Below are 22,202 nucleotides of genomic sequence, written 5' to 3'. Positions count from 1 at the left end.
AAGACGTCACTGAAGTCGCTTGAGCTCATATTGCGTCATCTGAAGAATGGTAAGAATAACATAAACTATCGCTACATTTATATGTTCAAAACTAAATCCCTATTCAATTAAATTAGTTCAACGATTATATAATTCTAGTAAACCAGTTATTCACCACTGATGATTTGTTGTTTGTTGTTGAACTGCCCTGAATACATTTGGCATCCCTGTTACCCAAATGTACTTTGTCACTGTTAGGGATGCTATTCCTTCTGGGACTCTAATTCTCATAAAAGAGGCAGAAAGTGTTGGTTTCTTCACCAACACTTGATTTAAATGCAGCTTCAAAAATCTGTCTTAAAGTCAGTGAATGTGATCTCCTGCACAAGCTTTGAAACTGTTTCGTGACTGATGAATATTTGAAACACAGAATCATGACCTCAAGGACAATAGGATAGCAAATCGAGCAGGACCAAGGAGTATCGGTGGACATGAGTTCTGTTAACCTGAATCACTATAAGAAATATGTTATTCTACTTGCCAGCGCTGCAGTGACACATGCATCATAATTGACTGGAAAATCAGAAGATGCACTATAAGACAGTGGACCAATGAATTTGCCTCTTGTTGTACACCTGAAAAAATATTATATAATGTAAGGGAAAAAACTTTCCAGAAAATGTGGGGTCTTGTCTTTCCATATATTGTCTTAATTGTGTGTTCATGTCTCTGTGCATGCACTATGTATGGTATGGTGTATGGCTTTGCAAATTTGCAAATGTCCCGGCCATCCAAGCTTTACCCTCCATCTGCCTTGTTTTTCTTTCTTTTGTTTGGCAGGCAACATTTGTTTAGTGAGCCAATGAACGATTACTGGTTAGGTGTTGAGTAAAGCCTTCTTGAAATATCTAGCTAATTAGCTAAATTTATGAAGTTCATTCATAAACAGTGGGAGAAAGCATGGAAAAATTTTGATAAGCTTAAGGAAGTATCTTATAAGTTATTACACAGATATTATCTGGAAAAGCTTGTGTTGGAAAGATTCAAGGTGAATGTTGATTACGAGAGTGATTTTTGTGGACTGAAAGATGTAAGAAATATTCACTTTTTCCAGTGTACACACCCGAATGTTTTGGATGAGGCTGCCAACTTTCTAAAACTTTTTTTCTGGTTTGTACCTACTTGTCTCATTATTGTCATATGTAGCAATAAATACATAATAAATAATACATTTTAAAAATACAAAATAATTAAATACCACACAGTATTTTTTTAAATTTTATAAATTAAGTATCGCAGAGCCAGCCCATAGACAGTATGTAAAATAAATGTTATATACTTCTTTTTTTTTTAGACTTTTATACAGTCTGACCAGCCAGACCTATGTCCACACTTCATTTTAGCCTGAATTGACATCAGTTTTCTTGTGCTGAGTTCAGACACCTTTCATAAGCATGTCACCCTTCAATCAAATTGGTTTATTTTCTCCTAACTACTTGGAAAAAATTCAAGTAATATTGCAAGAAATATCTTGCAAATAGTGAGGAATTATTAAAAATATCACAAGAAAAATAACCCGGGAAAGAAAGCAAGAGAGAAAATAACTACAAAATTATAGATAAATAAATAATGGAGATAGCGTCCAGAAAACTATAGTTCTAACTATTATAATTATATAATCATAATAGTTACATATAATTATATTCTAAAATATGCTATGCATGAATGCACATTTGTCAGTTCATTTCCTTGTTTTAGTTATAGGTTTATTGTTGTTTTGGGGGGTAATTCATGTAAAGTTGCTCATTGCCTTCTTCTGCTCAGAGTTTCAAAGGGTTAATACATCCATGTGCTGATCAGTGTGCTGATGCATGAATGTGTTATAGGGAAGTCGGGGCTGATGCAGTGAGGGTGCCTTTGCAAAATAGTGTCGGAAGGGAACTTGTTTTGGTGGAATATTTAGCAAGCGAGCATTAAATTGCTAAACCCCTCAAAAGAAAACGTCACATATAACATTAAAATACATGTTAGCGTCTACGTTGCTGGCTTTGAGGTTGCTGTTTCACACTCACTGCTTAAATGAAATGTGAAGATAGGTCTGATCATGCGAGACTTAGTTCCACTTTGCGACGGGGACTTTGTAAACGGTGACACAGCGGATGCTGCAAACAGCAGGCGGGGCGTCTAAAGGCGGTAAATTTGTTTGACAACACAGCTGTCCCGTTACAGTAGCTGCTTATTCACACGTCTGTGGTGAGTTCAGCCTAACAAGAAATACAACAAACTGCTCCGTGACGATTTACGATGCGATTAGCTATGGTCATGATGAGAATATAATATGAATATTCTCGAAAAAGCTAATTTAGCATAGCTTCTTTTATACGGTGTTTTGTTGGTGCATGTCCTGTCAAAAATGCTAACTTAGCATCACACAAATTGGTAGCAGAGTCTCGCAACTATGGCCCAATCTAACAGCGATTGCAAGCAGCAGCACGTATATGGTAATAATATTTTGATACTTATTTTTAACATATTTATTTGAGATTTCAGTCGTAGTGTACTTTGATAGACCAACGCGCAGGACTGCTAAGTAACGTTAGCACATCTCGATAGCTAACGTTAGCACATAACATCAGATCAGGTGACAGGCAGAATATGAGGAAGACATATTGAAACGATATAGATAAACAGGAATGGAAATAGTAACTCCAGTGTGTCTAATAACGTAGACTACACAAGTCAGAGGGAAATACTATTCAGCAGAAGGGGCCATGGTATCTAAAAAATATGCTATGTGTCATATCCAGGAATTGTGTGGTGAAAAGTTGTGGGAAACGTGTAATTTGTTATGTTTCGTTTTGTGGAATTAGAGAGAGGGATATGTGTCCCTCCCAACAACAAAAGAAGAGCACCAACTGGTTGAAAAATAAGAATACATCATGTCAAATCCTAATATGCATAAACAGATGTGATGAAGCCCCTTACATTTGTTGTGGTTCTTGGTAAATTTTGTGAAGTGAATCACAATAAATGTCATACTGATGTGAACACATTGAGCGATCATTCTTTGGGCACTGTAAGTCATTAGAAAGTAGTCATATCTCTTTGCCTTTTCCTTAAGATAAGATCCTACATCATCATCATCTTGTTTTTTTTTCTTCTTCAGTGTTGATAAGAATTCAGCTGGAAACATCACATGAAAAATGCCACTGAAGTTGCCGCCCACGAGTAATGGACCAATGGACAAATTTGTCAAGGTACCAGTTTTATTAAATTAACACCCAAACAGGGTTCCTGTTTCACGGTCACATCTTACAGGCCTGAAAAAGTCAAGAATTAGTCAAAAATTATTAAAAGTTTAGGAAAAGTGATGGAATTTTTGTTTGTGTTGTGAAATTGTTACAGTAATCTAGTAATCCTCCAGGGATAACCCGTCATTTAATGTAACATAACATTGAGTGTGTGTGTGTGTGTGTGTGTAGATGACAATGTTATGTAGCTCAAATATACGTCAGTGTGTTGCATTAATGTTGTGGTTAATATCTTGTAAACCATCATGTATGTTTCCTTCTTTTCTCTCTGTGTTGTATCTCTCTCTTCATGCCCGCAAGCTGAAATCATATAGTTTGAGAAACATTGTGCAAGTGGAGCAAGAAAAAAATGTGTTTTTTATACTTGAAAAGTCACAGAGAAGATTTAAAATATTTTTCATGAAAATGTCTGGAAATCCTGCTAAAATCCTGTCAGTTTAGTTTAAGCAGTTTCAAATTAATATCATACTTTCGCTGAAACATTTTTACTGGTTTATATGGGTTTGCCAGTTTTATCCAGCTCTGTATCTCTTATCAAAAATAATGTTTGTCATCAGAAATAAATGGAAACCAAAAAAACATGTCAGAAGCCTTAAACCTGCATTTAGTTATATACATCGGTATTAATAACATTTCTTTTCTGTTACCTCAAGAAAACGACAACCAACCAGAACGGGGAAAGCAGTCAAACTCCCAGTTTACATCGTGCGGGAGAGGTTTGTCGTATTTTATCTGTAGTGTTTTATAGCAGCACATGATACAAATCACTAGTGTGTTTTGATCTCAGTACAGCAATGATTTAAAGATGATAAAACACAGATGAAGTGTCGTCTGTCTCCATGTTTCAGCGCTGTGTTAAACAGGCGACCGCTCCAGGGTGTAACCCGCCTCTCACCAAAAGTCAGCAGAGATCAGCTCCAGTCCCCCGTGACGCTCCGGACACACAGGTAAAGCTAATGGCTGGATGGTTTCAGAGAGTTATTGTTTTAATCTGGAACCAAAAAAAGTTTTATTGGAATGAAATAAAATCTGACTTAATTGTGTTTTCTCCTCAGGAACAGGAGCCACATGCAACCCATTCTTTTGAGTGGTGCTGGAGTGACAAGAAAGCCACCACTTTTACCTGCAATAAAGCGGGAACAGTTGAGGACTTGCTGAAGAGAAGTTCACAGTTTCTAGAAATAGCAGGAAAAAACCACAACAAAGAGCTTGTTATTGTAAGAGATGGAAAAGCTATCAGCTCACACTTTCCGTGCAGCTTAATTAAAAACGAGCGTCTCAACATCAAGTATATTAAAGCCGTAAGCGAGCTGCAGCAGCCAGTTAGTGGCTCTGTTCATCGCCAGAGGAAGGGGCTGTCTGGGGAACCCGTGATGTTTCATGTTCTGACAAAGGGAGGTAAAAAGGTAGTAAATATCATGAGAAACCGAGCGCTTCAAAAAGACATTCAAGAAGTTACTGTGTATGCGTTCAAAGACGAGAAAGTGAAGCACGCGCTGAGAAGAGATGGTCGTTTTATCAAAACCTTATTTAAAAAGAACATTGCGCTTTCTAACTTGAGCACTGAAGTAACCACTGAAATGTCCGATTTCGTTGATGATCTTGATGGTAAACATTTCAAGATCATACTGCTCAATAAGTCCAATCCACCAGAGAGTCAGGAAAGTCTTGAAGACGCATACATGATGCAAAATGAACCTCAGACATCTGACTGTAATGGAAATCCAGATCCTTCAAAGCGGTCTACCACAACCGAGTCAGTGAACGACAACGTACCAAAAAAGAAACCAAAGCTAGATGGTAATATGGCACCAGGAAACATGTTGCGTGAAATACCTAATTCAAAAAAGATCCTTTGTCAGCTGTCCTCTCAGTTTCAAGAGTTGGTGAAAGGTGAAAAAACACAGCAAGGGTCTAAGCTTTCTCGCATCCAGAATATTTTTCGTGTGAAGTTTGGAAAGAACGCTCAAACATGCAGGGAGGTGAAAACTATGAAGAAGCTGATGGCTCTCAGTGATTCTGTGTGTCAGGTGAGAGTAAATGACACACCAGCAGGGAGTGGGTTTCTCCTGTTTGGCAGGTGCGTCCTCACAAACGCTCATGTGGTTCAGAACATCTATAATGAGAGTACAGGACAGCTTAATGAGACGGTCACTGTCCATTTCTCTTTCGAAAGTCTAAACCAGACGCCGTCAGGAGCCAGCAGTGAAGGAGGTCGCTGGCTTTGAATTCGGTCCTGATGCGTCAGGGCACGAGTGTGACTGGGCTCTGTTGAGACTCGCTGCTGATCAGAAATTACCTGGAGCTCTCTTAAAGCACTACGGATTTCTCCCACAAAGTGGTGCAATTTGCATCATCGGGCATCCTGACGGCGGTGTGAAAAAGATTGATCCGTGCTTGATTGTTTCGACCGAAAACCGCACTCAGGTCGCGGAGAGGCATCACCGTGAAAATCCAGCAGGTGTTTTACCGGAAGACAATCATTACAGTGAGAATCAAGGGCATATTCAGTTGGTGACTAACCAGTTCTTTGAGGACGTGGCAAAAGATGTGAATCTTAACCGACAGGCTCTGACCTATGAGTCATGTTTTTATTTTGGCTCATCCGGCTCTCCTGTGTTTGATGAGCACTGCAACGTTATCGCAGTGCATTCGGGCGGATATGCTTACCGCAATGTTAGGGGAGAAAGGCAGAGTGTCATAGAGTATGGCCACCCTTTGTCCTTAATTATCGAACACATAATTGTCCAAATGGTGGAAAAAGGAAGGTTTGATGTGTTGAAGGAGTACTTGGCTTGCGATTATGCGCGACACCCAAACACGATGAGCAGTTTAAAGAAACTGGTTGAGAGCAGAAATCTCACTGCATTTAAGACTGCAGTCAACAATTTACCGTCCACAAGTGACGAGAGTTTGAAGACGTTCTTTGAATTCTTCTCTCAAACAGAGGCACCTGTCCCAATGGACATTGATTGAGCGTACACAGGTGGTCATTTCAGACATGATCAACAAAGTCTGTCATGTCTGTGTTTATATGTCAGGATGCTTTTTTTATTATTGTGATTGTTTTATTTGCCTTTATTATTGCACAGCTGGAGAGTGACAGGAAAGAAGGGACAACTTATGTTTCAAAGCACGGTCGTGATCATTCAAGCAGGGATTGGGTGAAATATATCATACAAAACTTTGTTTTAAGTAACCATAATCTGTTTTAAAATAAAGTTAAGTGGTTTCTCTGTAACCATTTTTAGTCACGCTAGTATCTGTGAATGCCAGTTTTTGCATATTTTTTGTTCAGCAGCTGTCAAATCACTGACAGTTGGTTCAGTGCATCTCTTTTTCAGTATTTGTGTTTTTTCTGTTTTTAAAATGTTTTTGGTATAAGATTTTTTTTGAAACCCAATTATGATATCAGTCGCCAATATCTTTTATACTTTTTTATCTTTTGTGTTTATGTTATTAGGATTTTGTTGTACAGTATTGGATATTACAATATTCATCTTTTGTATTGATAAAAATGTTTGATGAAAATGAGAGTTTTAAAGAGTTTAAAAGAGTTTTAAATTAATCGTACCTGGTTAAATCATATTATTGTAAGAAAAAAATCATTAATAACATAAAGACAATTATGATTTTTTTTAAATATTGAATAAAGTGATGTCTTTTATATTTGGAGTATGTGTTTTATTACCCTGTGCTCTTATTTGAACCATAAATATAAATATGAGAAGTCATATTCTGAGTTTGACTAACTTCGTCACATTAAATGTCTGTGATGCTGATGTTGAGATAAATGGAAAATAGTGGCACTAACTGGACATAATGTGATCATTTTTAGTAGCATCATTAAATGTATTGTTACATCTGAATGTTCTTTGATGTGTGAAGGAATTTCATCCTAAATACAAGATTTCTTTATGTGGCATTAAAAAAAAATCATATTCACTACATTAGAAAAAAATGTAGTTAGTTATGAATTCTTGCAAAAATTGCGGTCTTGACTTTTTGGACTTCTCTTCCTTCTTTCCTTCTTTCCTTATTTCTTCCTACATTATTACTTGAATAATGTGTTAATATATAAAATAAATATAAAATAAATTGGTTAAAGCAGTCCTTGAAAAAACTAACTCCTCCATGTGGATTTTTATTCATTTTTTTAAAATTAAATTGGAGGACTCCTGGCAAGCAATAATGCATGAATAATTGTGATATTTTGGTTAATATTGTTGATACTTGTGGGAAAATCAGTTTCTCTCCATCCTATTTTATTTTTCTTTAAGCTATTCACTGTGTTACAGAGTAAAGTTTTCACAAAGCTTTAAGCCACTACATATTGGAGAAACTTTGCTAAGAATATTCCTGGGACAAAAGTTTGGTCATAGCCCCATAAATACTTTATTTCTAATAAAATTATAGATGTTGCCTTAAGAATTACACCCGCAAAGCATTTTCTGGAGAAATTCAATGATAATATAGATATTAGGCTAATTGTTCCTTTTACTCAGCTCGTCCAGAAACTGTTTTCCATCTTTTCTGTAATTGTCGGTACCCTGGAGAATAATGGAAAGATTTTCCACATTTATTATTGAAACTGAATACAAAAATACATTATTTTATGAGCATGCTTTATTAGTGTATTTTGCCCTAAACAGGAAATTGGAGGGAAGGGCATTTATCACACATCTATTGATTATTCTGGTCACAATTTAAATACAAAAGTGTAAATTTACAAACCAAACGTCCATCATCACTATTATTATTACTATTTTTTTTTTTTTTTTTTTGGGGTGGAAGGTTACAAAAATTTTAGAAATGACATAAACATCATTAAATTGTGCACCAATTAAAAGGCCATAAAATTGTGCTGGCATGTGTCATCTGTTAAGTATGTAACTGAAATGTGATTAAAGTTATTGAGGAGGAACTGATCTCTTAGAATAATCCCTGGATTTTGGACTGAATAAGAAGACACTAGTTTTGTGCACTCTGCGTATCTGCCGTGACTCTGAAATAGGCTGTACTTTTATAGATGTGCCTTCAATGTACCTTTACAGTAGTTCCGTTTTTAGTTTTTATTTCTTTCTGTCTGTCTTTGATCATTTATTCAACCAAAATCCACTGACGTATATTTTTAAATTTTGCACAATGATTATTGTTATTGTCAAAATAATAGTAACATGCAATCTGCTCAATAGAGTTAAATAAAACAATCAAGGCGAGGCTACTTCCGCGTTCGCCATCAGATAAATATCATCCCAAAGGCACTCCCCCTGCCATGCAAGGTGAAGAGACACTCAAACCACCGAAAGAGTCGCTACCATAGAGACAAACTTTTGTGAAGTTCACGCATAGGCTTTCTATAAACTTGACAAAATCACAGGATTTGGTAAGTTCAAGCTCAATATATTTTGAAATCGTCAAATTGATTTTCAATCATAGGTTTCAGATAACTTTAAACTAAAAAAAGCTGTAAACTGTATCCGCTAAGGATGACACAGCAGAATGCTTTGTCATCTTTAACAGAATGATCTAGAATAAGTATGTAGGCCGACACTTTTTATGGTGTTGAAGGAGACTGTAGTCTGATATGAAAATTAAACATTAAAACAGGGTAACAACAGTAAAGTATCTACTGGATATTGTAATCAAAATCAGAGTAATATGTTTATATGTTAAATTAAAATTTAATTTATTTAAAAAGGGACCATGTGTTGAATAATGTCACTATTTGGTGTACCATACCAAACTGTATAGCTGTAAAATAATTTTAATCTGTTATCCCGTGGCAGGTCAAAACAGAGAAATGACCTTAGAACAAAAAGTTTTAACTGCGGTACTGATTGCTTGGAAATGAGTTTTTGCTAGTAATAGAAAGGTGCCGGTTTTCATTTCAATTTAAAGTTGCATAAAATCAACTTTTTTCTGTTTTGTTGTGTAAGGACTGGTAATTTTATTTGTTTTGATTATTTTACACCTTACTCATTTTTATAATGGTTACCATTTGCTTACATTTGATTGTGCAAGTTTTGTTTTGCGTCATTAAAGTGAGGTGGAGCTTCATATTCTGGGAAAAAGAAGTGCACCAACCTGTTTCTGGGTGTGCCACCCTTGCATGAAAAGAGCAATAGCTGCCTCACATTTGTTGTTTTTTATTTTTGTGTTTTTCATTGGATTAGTCACAATAAATGTCATATTGATATAAATACATTAGATATTAATCCCATATGTGTGGCATGTGTAAATTAATCATAATTCTTTGTCTTTTCCTGAAGGTAAAATACTTCATCACCCTCTTTTCAGCCTCAGCTGTAAAAATCAACCTATGAACCAACCCTTGAAGACCAAAAATAGTGGACCAATGGACAAAGCTATCAAGGTACAAATTCTCTTCTGTGTTTACTGATTTACATGGCTTTGATGATTCTGTCAGTATTTGTATCATCTGTATCTATCATCTAGGAAATATGTTTAAAATGACATGTCAAATGTCTTAAGCATGCATTCTGTAATACATTTCCATTAATAACATTTCTGTCTTTTATCTCAAGGAAGAAAATGATAACCAGACTGGGGAAAATAGCCAGGTGCCTAACTTACACCCTGCTGCAGAGGTTTGTCATAATTTATTTTATATGTGTGTTGGCAAAAGAAAAATCTTTTTTCATATAATTGAACTTTTAGGGCACAACTTCTTATTTTTTTTGTTAAATGGTTTTATTCTTAAATTAAGATATCATGATCAAAATTGATCACTTAAGCCATGCTTCTGATACCATAACAAGCATTAAGTGTCGTCTGTCTCTGTGTGTCAGCCCTGTGATAAACAGGCGACCGCTCCAGGGTGTAACCCGCCTCTCACCGAAAGTCAGCAGAGGTCAGCTTCAGTCCCCTGTGACGCTCCGGATAAAAAGGTATAGCTAATGGCTGGATGGTTTGAGATTGGTATTATTTTAATGGAGAATTTCTTAATTTCTTTGTTTATTTAATCTTTGATTAAATTAAGTGAGACTTAATTTTGTTTCATCCCCAGAAAGAGAAGCCATATCAGACCTATTCTCTCCGCTGGAAGTGGAAAGGCAAAACAGAACGCAACAGAGGAGAAACTGTTGAGGACTCGCTGAAGAAAAGTTCAGAGTTTAGAAAGATTGAAGAAAAGAAAGTAGACAAAGAGCTTTTAATTGTAAGAGACAGAAAACCTATCAGTAAACACTTTATATGTAGCCTGGTTAAAAAAACCCCACTGGCTATCAGGTATATTAAAGCTGCAGACAAGACAAAGCAACCAGCTAGATATTCTGCTCATCGTCAAAGAAAGGGTCCATCTGGTGAGCTTGTGGTTTTTAATGTATGGACAAGTGGAGGGATGAATATAGTGCATATCTACTTTTTCATATATATGAAAAAGCCCCACACTAAACACAGTCTTTGATGAAATTACTGTTTTTGCCTACAAAGATGAGAAAGTGAAGCACGCTCTGAAAAGAAATGGTCGTTTCCAGGATGTTGTATTTACAAAGATCTGTGCACTTTTAAACAAGAATATTGAAGCAATTACTTCAATGCACAGCCTCGTTAACAATCTTGATGGTAAATATTTCAAGATCATACTGCTCAATAAGTCTGACTGTGATGAAAACCCAGATCCTTCAAAGTGGTCTACCATAACTGAGTCAGTGAATGACAACATACCACCAAAGCTAGATGGTAATATGGTTTTGGATAAAAAATCACATGAGATACCAAATTTCAAAGAGATGATGCATCAGCTGTCTTCTCAGTTTAAAGATTTGATAATAAGTAAAGAACCACAAGAATCTAAGCTTTCTTGTATCCAGACTTTTTTCTGTGTGAAGTGTGAGATACCAAATTCAGAAGAGATAATGCATCAGCTATTTTCTCAATTTTTCCCAGATTTCATGAAAAGTAATAAACCACAACAATCTAAGCTTTCTTGTAATCAGAATATTTCCCATGTGGAGTTTGGAAAGAACAGGGAGGTGAAAACAAATAAGCTGATGGCTCTCAGTGATTCTGTGTGTCAGGTGAGAGTAAATGACAAACCAGCAGGGAGTGGGTTTCTCCTGTTTGGCAGGTATGTCCTCACAAACGCTCATGTGGTTCAGAACATCTATAATGAGAGTACAGGACAGCTTAATGAGACGGTCACTGTCGATTTTTCTTTCAAAAGTCTAAACCAGATGCAGTCAGGAGCAGTAGTGAAGGAGGTTGCTGGCTTTGAATTCGGTCCTGATGCGTCAGGGCACGAGTGTGACTGGGCTCTGTTGAGACTCGCTGCTGATCAGAAATTACCTGGAGCTCTCTTAAAGCACTACGGATTTCTCCCACAAAGTGGTTTAATTTATATAATCGGGCATCCTGACGGCGGTGTGAAAAAGATAGATGAGTGCCCAATAGTGTCAATTGAAAACCGCATTTATGTCGTGGAGAGGCATTACTATGAAAATCCAGCGGGCGTTTTACCGGAAGACAACCGTTACAGTGAGAATCGAGGGCATATTCAGTTGGTGACTAACCAGTTCTTTGAGGACGTGGCAAAAGATGTCAATCTTAACCGACAGGCTCTGACCTACAAGTCATGTTTTTATTTTGGCTCATCCGGCTCTCTCCTGTGTTTGATGAGCACTGCAACGTTATCGCAGTGCATTCGGGCGGATATGCTTACCGCAATGTTAGGGGAGAAATGCAGAGTGTCATAGAGTATGGCCACCCTTTGTCCTTAATTATCGAACACATCATTGTCCAAATGGTGGAAAAAGGAAGGTTTGATGTGTTGAAGGAGTACTTGGCTTGCGATTATGCGCGACACCCAAACACGATGAGCAGTTTAAAGAAACTGGTTGAGAGCAGAAATCTCACTGCATTTAAGAATGCAGTCAACAATTTACCGTCCACAAGTGACGAGAGTTTGAAGACGTTCTTTGAATTCTTCTCTCAAACAGAGGCACCTGTCCCAATGGAGATTGATTGAGCGTACACAGGTGGTCATTTCAGACATGATCAACAAAGTCTGTCATGTCACTTGGCTTGAAATTATGCAGAACACCAAATACAAAAACCATACTTTTTGTTCAATAGCTTTAAAATCCTTGATAGTTGGTTTAATAAATGTCTGAGGTTTTTTTTTTTTGAGTCAAATATTGATATCAAAAAATAAAAATATTGGATAATATAATATTCTGTGATTGTATTGATACCACTGTCTTGCAAATGTTTTTTGAAAATAACAATATAGAATTTTTAAAATATATAAATAAAAATAACATGATTAAATGTTATTGTTAGAAAAAGTCATACATAACAAATAGATTGTTGCATGGTGGCTTTTTTTATTCTGTTTATGCTCCTAGTTTGGGATTGGAGGTCACCGGCAGCCCATGTTTTCGGTCTTTGTTTTATAGTGTTTTTTTGATTAGGGGGATGAGTTGGGTCCGACGGCCCATTGCGTGGCTGGCCAACGATTCCCCATCTTTTGTTTGTTTTGGCGGGGTCTCCAACTTCCTCTTTTGGCTTTTGATTACTTGTTGGTTAAAGTGTTTGCTAAATAAACTGGCTGTTTTGTTCCGTGGATCCGTGTGGTGTTCTTTTATGTGCTCGGCAGCTCTCTGAGCCTTGTGTGTGTGTGTGTGTGTGTGTGTGGCCGTAACATAAATAATATTAAGGGATTTTTTTTTATATTCAAAAAAGTGATTTCCTATATATGTGGACTGCATAAGTTATGAACCTTTGCTCTTCTATGAACTATAAATGAGAGGTCAAATTCTGACAATAACTGACTTAAGGATTTGTCTCCTTGAATCTCTGTGACATGCCGATATTAAGATGAATGGAAAATAGTGGCACTAACTGGACATGATGTCTTCATTTTATGTATAGTATCATTGAATGTATTTTTACATCTGAATGCTGTTTAATATGTGAATTAATTTCAACCTACATACAAGATTTCTTTATTTGGTTTAGGGCTTCATAGATTCATTATCCAACTATTTTGATTTGCATTAGATGGACAGGATCCACTCAGTCTGCATGTGGTCTGCACTTATCTGCAGTGACAACATAAATGGACATATATTTTAACAGCTTATTGCTTTATTTGTCTTTGTGATCCCCATCAGCTTGCCCAGTGTGGTCATGATGTCTTCATTAAAGTCCTCATAACTTTTTTAAAATCACAGTAGCCTGCATGGAACAAGGAGAAGGCATCAAAAACCACACAAAAATGAAAAAGCGAGAGGGCAAGTAGATTTTTTAAAATAATACTCTATTATTCTCGGGTAATAAATAAAAAAAATGGGGTTGTAACACTGAAGCCGGTATGATACAGGGCGGAACGTTCGACCTTGATTACATTTTCTTCACGGACACTTTTGAAGAGGACCAACGCGAAGTGCCTGTCGAGATGGAAGTGTAAGAATTTAAAATATGTTTTTACATTCACAGTTTTTCTGTCGTGATTTTGTTAAACAGCATGTGTATAATGTTTATTCCTGTAGCTGAATATCGTGATTTACATCAGTCACGTGTTTGTCGAAGTTTCCGGTTTCTGTATTGATCGCGCTGTGGTGAGCAGCGTGTAGACACACACCGGCTGTAAAGCTCTGGTCTCTGTTTATCGCGATCGACAAACAATGCATTGTGCTGAATTGTTGTTGTTTTTTAACTAATAATGTGAGACACTTTGAGGGTAATTGGCCAGCTTCAGCATTAACCTACACACGGATCCAAAAAAGCTTTGTGTCGGTGGATTTGTGTTTTTATTTTAGTAAAAAAGACATTTAACCCTTTGAAACTTGAGCAGATAGGTTTGATTTCTTTAAAAAACATGACAATGCAATGAGAAACTTACCAAAATATGGTGTGAAAATAACAAGAACTAAAAAGTTACTTACAAATGACCTGAAATTAAGCCCAAAAAAAAAATGAAAAGTAAAAAACGAACAAGAAAATAACCTCAGAAATTGCAGAAAATCAATTAATATATGTGTATTTTTATGATGATTACAAATATAGTATATATAGACCATTTTTAGGACATTATTTAAAGGACATTTTTCATTTAAAAAAAATAAATAATTCACTACCTTTTTATAATTAACTAATAATTCTCTCTTCTTTAAAAAAAAACTAATTTTCTTCGTCACCTTTTATTAATTTCTTGCAATTTGTGGAACATTCATGCCAAATTGGTTTTTGCCCTTTTCCATGTTTTTAAAGAGATTTGCTCAGGTTTCAAACGCTCAAATAGCTTGTGAAAGGCACTTGAACACAACACAAGAAAAGTGATGTCGAGCCAGACTTTGGGGGAGCTAATTTTTTAAAAAGTTTTTCATGTCATTGTAGCAATAAGTGACTTAGAAAATAAATTTTTGTGTTTTTGTAGCTTTACTCTTGGTTGAATGCCACTTTTTGCCATTGGAAAATCAGAAATTGTATGCAATAGAAAAACAATTCCAACACAGTAAAGCATTTTGATTTGTTTACAAATTTTCAGTTTAAAATAGATCGACAACTGTTTTATATATGTATATATGTATATATATATATATATATATATATATATATATATATATATATATATATATATATAGTGTATATATGTATATATAAATCAAAGCAGCACATACATTTTTAAGTACACCCAACCTTCTTTATTTGTGCACGTCTAAATCACAACTTCCTGTTTATCATAATCACTTTTTTCTGTTAACATAAGCAAAGTATCTCAAATCGTCACCATCAGTCAGTCACTCATAACTTTCAGTCACATTTCTCAGTTTTCACTCAGTGACTGGAAGTGAAGACTACGAGACCTGGTTAAAAACTCCAAAAATGAGGAAAAAGTGTGGTCTTTGATTTTAGATTATTTGGTTACAAACAGTTTGCAAAGGTCAAGAATTAAACTATGTTTGAACCTTTTTTTTTCTTCTTTTCAGGAAAAATGCTAATGCTGCTATGCTCAGTAACTATGAGGTAATGTGCCATGTCTTATTGTTTTACATGAAATCTTTTTGTAGTGTCCAGTCAACAGATGAACATAATTTAATGGTTAATAGTTTAATTTCTGTGTGTTTCTCAGGTGTTCAAACTCTTGACAGACCTGAAGGAACAGAGGAAGGACATCGGGAAGAACAAAAGCAGCACCGGGCAGCAGAATCTCAACACCATCATGTATGAGGTCGGCATTCGTCCTCTTTTCTCCTCACTGACGCCAACCTGCTGTGTGCCCGTGGTGACAGTGTCCTCTGCATTTCCTCCCAGACGCTGAAGTACCTGTCGAAGACGCCGTGCAGCAGGCAGAGTCCAGAGATCGTCAAAGACTTCCTCACCACCATGATGCCTCACAAACTCACAAAGTCGGTGAAACCTCATAAAATTGTAGCTGTGCTCACAACTTTGAATTCAAAGATTACACAGATTGCAACATTATTTTCTTTAGATAAACACATACACGGTCTACATCAGACATGACCAAGGTCTGGCCCTGGGGCCAATCGTGGCCCTCAGACCAATTTCAAGCGGCCCTTGGCTTGACTTTCAGAATTTACCCTGGCATGCCTCACAGTGTTTGTTAATCAAGCATGAACACTTTGCATTTTTTCCCCACAACGGAAGGACTGTAACACAGCTCGTAGACACGCAGGCAGGAACTGATGTGTTTTCATAAACAGAGTAAATTAGCTAACTGAATGGCTACCTAACGGCAGACATTTCCTGCCATGATGCAGACATGGTCACAGAAAAGAAGTGTAAAGAGGACAGAGAGGAACGCTGCTGTCAGGAATGGTGTAAAATTGAATACATTTTCAGTGAAAGATGAAACTGTTGCATTTCTATTGTTTGTTTGTGCGTTGTTGTCTTTTTAAAATAAGCTATATGACGTGAGAAACACATTATATTTAATTTGGCCTCCATTTAAAAAAGTTTGGACACCTCTGGTCTACATGTACTGCTTTTTACACAACATACTCATTGATGTTTTATCCCCCGTCAGGGCAGAAAAACTGCAGCTACTGAACCACCGGCCACAGACAGCAGTGGAAATTCAGCTGGTGAGCATTTTTCGTCACTATGTTGTCTATTATTTACTGCTGGTTTACATTTCCATGATCCGTTCACACATTTATTGTGGTAGCGACTAGCCAAGGTGTCATATTTAAAGACTTGCTTGAAGTATGTTTGGTGAGGTTTTTTTCTTTTTGTCTATATATCCCAAAAAAGTAAAAAAAAAAACGAGGATGAGACGATCCTTCTAACAAGCACTGTCTGTTTAAAACAATAAAAACACATCAGTGAGCCTCAATTTAGCACCGGTTGACCTGTTCCTTCATTACAATGAACAGGTGCTCTGCAGTTTACTTGACGTCAGTCCCACATACACGACCTGCTGCTGGAAACACTAACAGCAGCAAATGTGCATTCATCCGCAGGTGAAAATAGTCCCTAAACAAATGCACCGTTTACTCCTGTTTGACTTATGTTTTTTTTTTTAATTACAGCTGGTAAATAAATAACATAAAAATAAAACTAACTGTTCGTGACCTGTTTTTGAGTCCTCAGTAGGTTGAACGGGCATGTGGCTGAGTGCCCCAGACAAGACTGGATAGTGTTGAGAATAAGAATTTCAAATTGCTAGTTTTTTTCTTTTCTTTTCTTTTTTGTGTGTAATGTTACTTGTGACAGTAGGAAAGATGTGGAATAATTTCAGCCTTGTCCTCAGAGACTCTGCATTTACAATTCATAGGCCAAGTTGTATTTTTGACTAACTGAATGTGTCTCACTGTTCCAAAGCACAAATGGCGTGGAGCCATTTCTGCGCTGTGCATGACTCCATTGGTTCCATTATAGAGGGGACATCACTGTCAAAACCACTCACTGGTGCGACTTTTGAAATGTCCGAATCTGTGTCACTTATGCTCTCATCCAGATGCAGCTCACCGTAGAACACACCCAGGCCACAGAGTATTTGGGGGGGGGATCAGTTAATTCAGTCCATTACCAGGAACATCAATACACTGTAGTGGTGCACATGCAAAAGTAAAATGGCCCTGCAGCAGTCAGGACTCAATGAGCTGCAAAGCATATTTCCACAGCGAGACAGTGATCTCACACCGGTCAGGTTGGTAAACACAAACATGCTCTATGTTGTTTTCTGACAGTTCATTATTCCTGAGAAGTTCATAACTTTAGGTCCTCTCGCTATTACCTCTTGAATTATATCATACGCTTATGCTGTTAGTGAGTAAAAAACAATAGCATACAAAATGGTTAAGTTATAAATAATGTGCAGATCATTTGAGGTTCAACACATTTTTTTTTATCTTGGAAACAGCTGTTGACAAAACCATTGGCTCAGTTTGCCAGTTCTCATGCATTATATTTATAAATCTCTAAATGGGCCAGAATTTTTTTTTTTTGTGATTTGCATCATGTTGTCGAACATACATGTTAAACAAAGCTGAGATGAATAATGTGTTTTTTTAACACTAAAGCATATAAACAATTTCTAGTAGACCCCCAAAATGAAAATATAAACCCAGAAATGTGCATAACACGTCCCCTTCAAGGACTTCTCGTCCACTTAGAAAATCAGAACATCTACAATTTCATGCCAGCTGTTAAACTTCATCTGCTGAAGAACATACAGTACGTGTTGTTGATGGAGTTTTAGGTGAGATTGTTTTGAAAACTGCAGATAAACTGATCTAACAGGGTTGAGGCAAGTGAGGTTCATGTGTATGGCATCTTATGAATGAAATTAGGCAAAGAAGTGCATCAGAACAACTTTTTAAAAAACAGACAGCTGGTGTTTAAGCCATTTGTAATAACAGAGGTTAAATTTTCTGTTTGTTTACAGATGGTGGAGGAGAGTGAGGAGCGGTTATCAGAGGAGCAGATCGAGGAGCTCATTCAGACGGTCGCAGACGTCCTACCTGGTGACCCGGAGCAGGAGAACGCAGCTCCAGCAGAGGCTGAGATGGATGAAGCCGCTGAACAGTCATGACACAGAAACCGCCCACAGGTGGAGAACTGGACTATTTGCTTTTTTTTTCTGTGATTCAAACCGGCTTTTTCGTGAGCCATTTAGCATCACAGTTTGAACTGAAAACCATGCTGAGAGAAGGGACGCACAATGGCTGCCTGGCTCGTTACCTTTGAAATGACTTACATAATTATTCATATTAAAGTGAATAATTTAATAAATGTAGGAATGTTGTTTTTATTTTCATTTACATGTTTAAATACAAATCAAACATGTGTGTGCTTTCATAAGCACAGGGCTCTTTTGACTGTGAGTCACATGCATCATGTTTTGCATCAGACTGGTCTAATTTGTTTTTCAAATCAGTTCATGTTTATGCGAAGTCTGCTATTAACCTGGTGTATTTTTGGTTTCTGACTCAGTTGTCAGTTTCTACCGTGGCATGTATAAATAAGGGTTTTTGCTGCTGTATCATTTCCCAAGCTGTAATATAAGTCAGTCACGCATTTAAACTTTGGTACGGGACTAACATAAGGCCAGACAGTATTATTAAAATGGCGATGTAATAACAAAGAGACTAGACAGTATGCACCAAGACATGATGGTTGTTCACATTCATGCGGTGTTTTTTGAAACATGCTAATCTTTTCCCTCTGTTGCTGCATAAATAATAACAGCTGAAAAGTGTTTGCAGCTTTTTGTGACGTTGAATGACCTGGTCGGCAGACAGGGAAGTTAACACCGCAACATCTGCATTGAGGAAAAGTCAGCAGGGTTTGTCTGAGGGTTGATGAGCATGTAAGGACACATAAAATAGGTAACTCTTACTGACATGTGGTGCAACATGACAGACTGTGTGGAACTGGTGCTAAATAAAGACCATAATCTGAAACCCATTTCACAGTCAGGCGATGGCGGTGTCACCTTCAGAATATCTGCCTCATCCTGTAGGTCTGTGAATGCAGCACAAAGGTAGAAAAGAACATTAGTCATTTGATTTTCTGTAAATGTAGTCTTTTTGGGTGATTGTCTGAGGTTTTAGTCTCTAGCTTTAATCTCTAATTGTAGTAAATTGTTATCAATCCATTTTCCTCCGCTTATCCTGGGCCAGGTAACAAGGGCAGCGGGCAGAGCAAGGTGTAGGATTCCCACAGTCACGGAAAACCTAGAAGAGTAATAGAATTTCACAATCACAGTCTCCAGGCCTGGAAATGTTATCAGTAAAAATCATTGAAAGTGTTGGAAAAGTGATGAAATTTTGCTGCTAAACGAGAGTGTTACAGTAATCTTCCACAGTAAACCTTTCATGTACACAGAGATGATATACCTTTTTCCAGTCAGAGCCATACAGAGCGTTATGTAGTGTTGAATCATTGATGGTTCTCTCTCTGTTCAGTTTACAGCTAGATTGGCTAGACTGCTGCATATCTGCTCAAAGATTATGGACAAGGTGCTTGGGTCAAGTGTCCACATTGCGAATACTAAAAGAATGTTGTCTCTGGCTGATAATATTACGTCCAATCCGTCTGACACGTTATGTGAAGAATATTAGCTTTTGCCATCACACAGGAGATTTAGAGTCCCAGAAGTTCGACTGAACAGGTTGAGAAATACTTTTGTTCCTGAGTCTGTTAATCTTTTAATCAGAATGTAGCTTCTAAGTAGCCTCAGTATACCTATATCTGCTACCACGTTACACTGTTTACAGAGAATGAGGAATAACTTTACAGTAATACAGGATCATCAGCCATCAGTGTGTCCATGGTGTCCACACCTATCAGTTTTGAAAGAAGCACAGCCAATGGGGAAACAGCAAACTCACACCATCAGTCTCACTAACCAATGGTACAACTTCATCACTCGCTCACTCACAGAGTTTCCCTTTTATAGGGCTGGCCTTGCACGCTGTGGTCCAGCCATTATATTGTATATTTCGTTCAGCACACATGATCAGTCACACAAACAGGATGCTATAACTCACAGATTACAGACAAAACTTTACTCTAATGTAAACTGACAAACTCTTCAACCACAGGCCCTGGATCTGCTCATCTGTGCTGGGGCGTTGTGATGTAATAGAGGAAGGATGTGCTGGTTAGACTCTTGTATCTTTCTGTTTTGAGCTTCCTGTTAATGTAGCGCATCAACATCCTGTGCTTACTTAACACTTCTAACACAAGATACTCAGGCAAAGTGAAAGTCACCGATATTAATTTTATACCAGCACATGCAGGAGACCCAAATAACCCCGGCCATGAATTGAGCTTGGAAGTGAAAACACGAGGGACACATCTTTGATGCCTGATTACAAAGAAAATGTTCAGCACCTTCCAATCTGAAAATTATAGAGATTATTAAGTGGGATGTCCTAAAGATATTTTACCTACCTTGCACAAGGTGCTAAATTATTCTCAACCTTCTTATGTGACCTTAATTGTGTCCAGATACTGTCCCCAATCTTTGTATACTGAATGGATGAACCATTTTTCGTGATGAAAAGTTAAAAAGGGAAGTGGTTAATTTTATATATTTTATAAACTGAACATTTTGTGTTTTTCAGCTCCAGGTTAGACTAAGGCCAAGCAACTTTTAGGATGCCTCTTTGTGCTGTGGTAACTGAATAAGCATGTGACCAGTGCCTACTTAGAGTGAAGGCTTAAAAGGTACAATTCACCACAAAATAAATAATTAGGTTAAATAGTTACATTATATTGGAGAGAAGGCAGACATCTTTACAGTCGATATCTCCAACACTCAGCAACTCAAATAAAAACAATCTAGATTGATAGGCTAAATAGAACTATAGGTAAGAGGTAAAATGTTTTTTATTTTTAGGTGAACTGTCACTTTAAAGTGTTTTTTGTCTTATGACTTCAGTCTCTGGGTGTCTAAATGTGTTTTGCAATCCTGCAAACCTGGGGCCAGGTAGTATTGTAGCATAGACAAACTGAAGGCTACATATTGCACAGAAAGTGGGATGAACAGGGGTTAATAGGGGCCAATCAGCTCATCTTGTACACTCGGATATCCCCAGTGGGTTAATCTGGTCATGAGTTTTCTTTCTTTCTTTCTTTTTTTTTAAATCACACTGTGTATGTTCTTCATGCAGCAATAGGGATGCGTGTCTACTTAGTGCTGACTTGAAAATGTCCATCCATTTTAATAGCAAAGAAAACAGAAAACAAGAAGAAAATAATTCAGTAAATTTTAAAATTTACTTATAATTTCTGGAATTATCTGATGGTTATTGTTCTTTTTTCTTCTCCTTGTTGACCTAAAGTTAGGCCTACATATTGTTTTTGTTTGTTTATTTATTTATAAGGGACATAGCATATTAATGAACATCAGTATAAAATACTAATGCAAATAGGCCAGAGTTAGCAGGACTGCTATTTTACATCCATAGTCCACTGGCAGGTAACAGACAATGGAAATGAGTGGAAATGAGGAACAAAATAAAAAGGAAAGAACAGAAAAAAAAACAATACAGTGATTCATACAGGGGACAAAAGTGCAAAGCGATTTGTCCCTGTGAAATGGCAGTACAGAAAATGTGAGAGATGAACTATGTTTGGGACAAATATGGTTTGACAGGGGCATTGGTGAGCAGCTGGTTTCAATTTTGATTTCAATTTTGTTAGGACTGGGAGTTAGAAAAAGCAGGACTCACTTGTATGTTGATGAATGTCTAGCATTGTGTGTATTTTGTTTTTCTGTCTTCTTTTTTTACATTCTGTTTGCCAGTTAATAAACAAATAAATAAATGACCTGCAGTCAAGACAAGAAGAACATTATTTATTTTTATTAAAACTGATTTAATGGCATACCTTTTATTGGGCTTGTCCTATTTCATAATTCATCGGTTATGGATGTGTGTCATTACTAATTCATGAATTTCAGTGTTATGGTTT

At 36.9% G+C, this 22,202-nt stretch overlaps 2 protein-coding genes across 2 annotated transcripts; both read left to right on the top strand.

The window, feature by feature from the left end:
• Positions 1-2,305: 2,305 nt before the first annotated feature.
• Positions 2,306-12,876, top strand: LOC121952752. Its single transcript, XM_042499573.1, is given in 9 exon segments — positions 2,306-2,480; positions 3,146-3,236; positions 3,944-4,006; positions 4,139-4,237; positions 4,346-5,504; positions 9,563-9,666; positions 10,103-10,164; positions 10,696-11,911; positions 11,914-12,876. Coding segments are annotated over 8 exon segments (3,123 nt in total). The 5' UTR covers positions 2,306-2,480; positions 3,146-3,182; the 3' UTR covers positions 12,280-12,876.
• A 718-nt stretch (positions 12,877-13,594) lies between these two features.
• On the top strand, positions 13,595-18,972 carry LOC121952142 (calcitonin gene-related peptide-receptor component protein). The gene is made up of 6 exons (XM_042498653.1): positions 13,595-13,718; positions 15,245-15,281; positions 15,388-15,486; positions 15,570-15,664; positions 16,303-16,360; positions 18,166-18,972. The coding sequence occupies exons 1-6, from the start codon at positions 13,627-13,629 to the stop codon at positions 18,310-18,312; spliced, it is 528 nt and encodes a 175-aa protein (XP_042354587.1). The 5' UTR covers positions 13,595-13,626; the 3' UTR covers positions 18,313-18,972.
• The last annotated feature ends 3,230 nt before the right edge of the window (positions 18,973-22,202 follow it).

This window comes from Plectropomus leopardus, chromosome 13 (assembly GCF_008729295.1).
Source record: "Plectropomus leopardus isolate mb chromosome 13, YSFRI_Pleo_2.0, whole genome shotgun sequence".
In the NCBI taxonomy this organism is placed as follows: domain Eukaryota; kingdom Metazoa; phylum Chordata; class Actinopteri; order Perciformes; family Serranidae; genus Plectropomus; species Plectropomus leopardus.
This window is presented reverse-complemented; position numbering and strand designations above follow the sequence as displayed.

Bases quoted from the DNA above. Each gene is read 5' to 3' on its own strand.
- LOC121952142 (XM_042498653.1), top strand. From the start codon at position 13,627: ATGATACAGGGCGGAACGTTCGACCTTGATTACATTTTCTTCACGGAC. The intron at 13,719-15,244 runs GTAAGAATTTAA...TCTTCTTTTCAG, and splicing joins GTGCCTGTCGAGATGGAAGT to GAAAAATGCTAATGCTGCTA. The intron at 16,361-18,165 runs GTGAGCATTTTT...GTTTGTTTACAG, and splicing joins CAGCAGTGGAAATTCAGCTG to ATGGTGGAGGAGAGTGAGGA.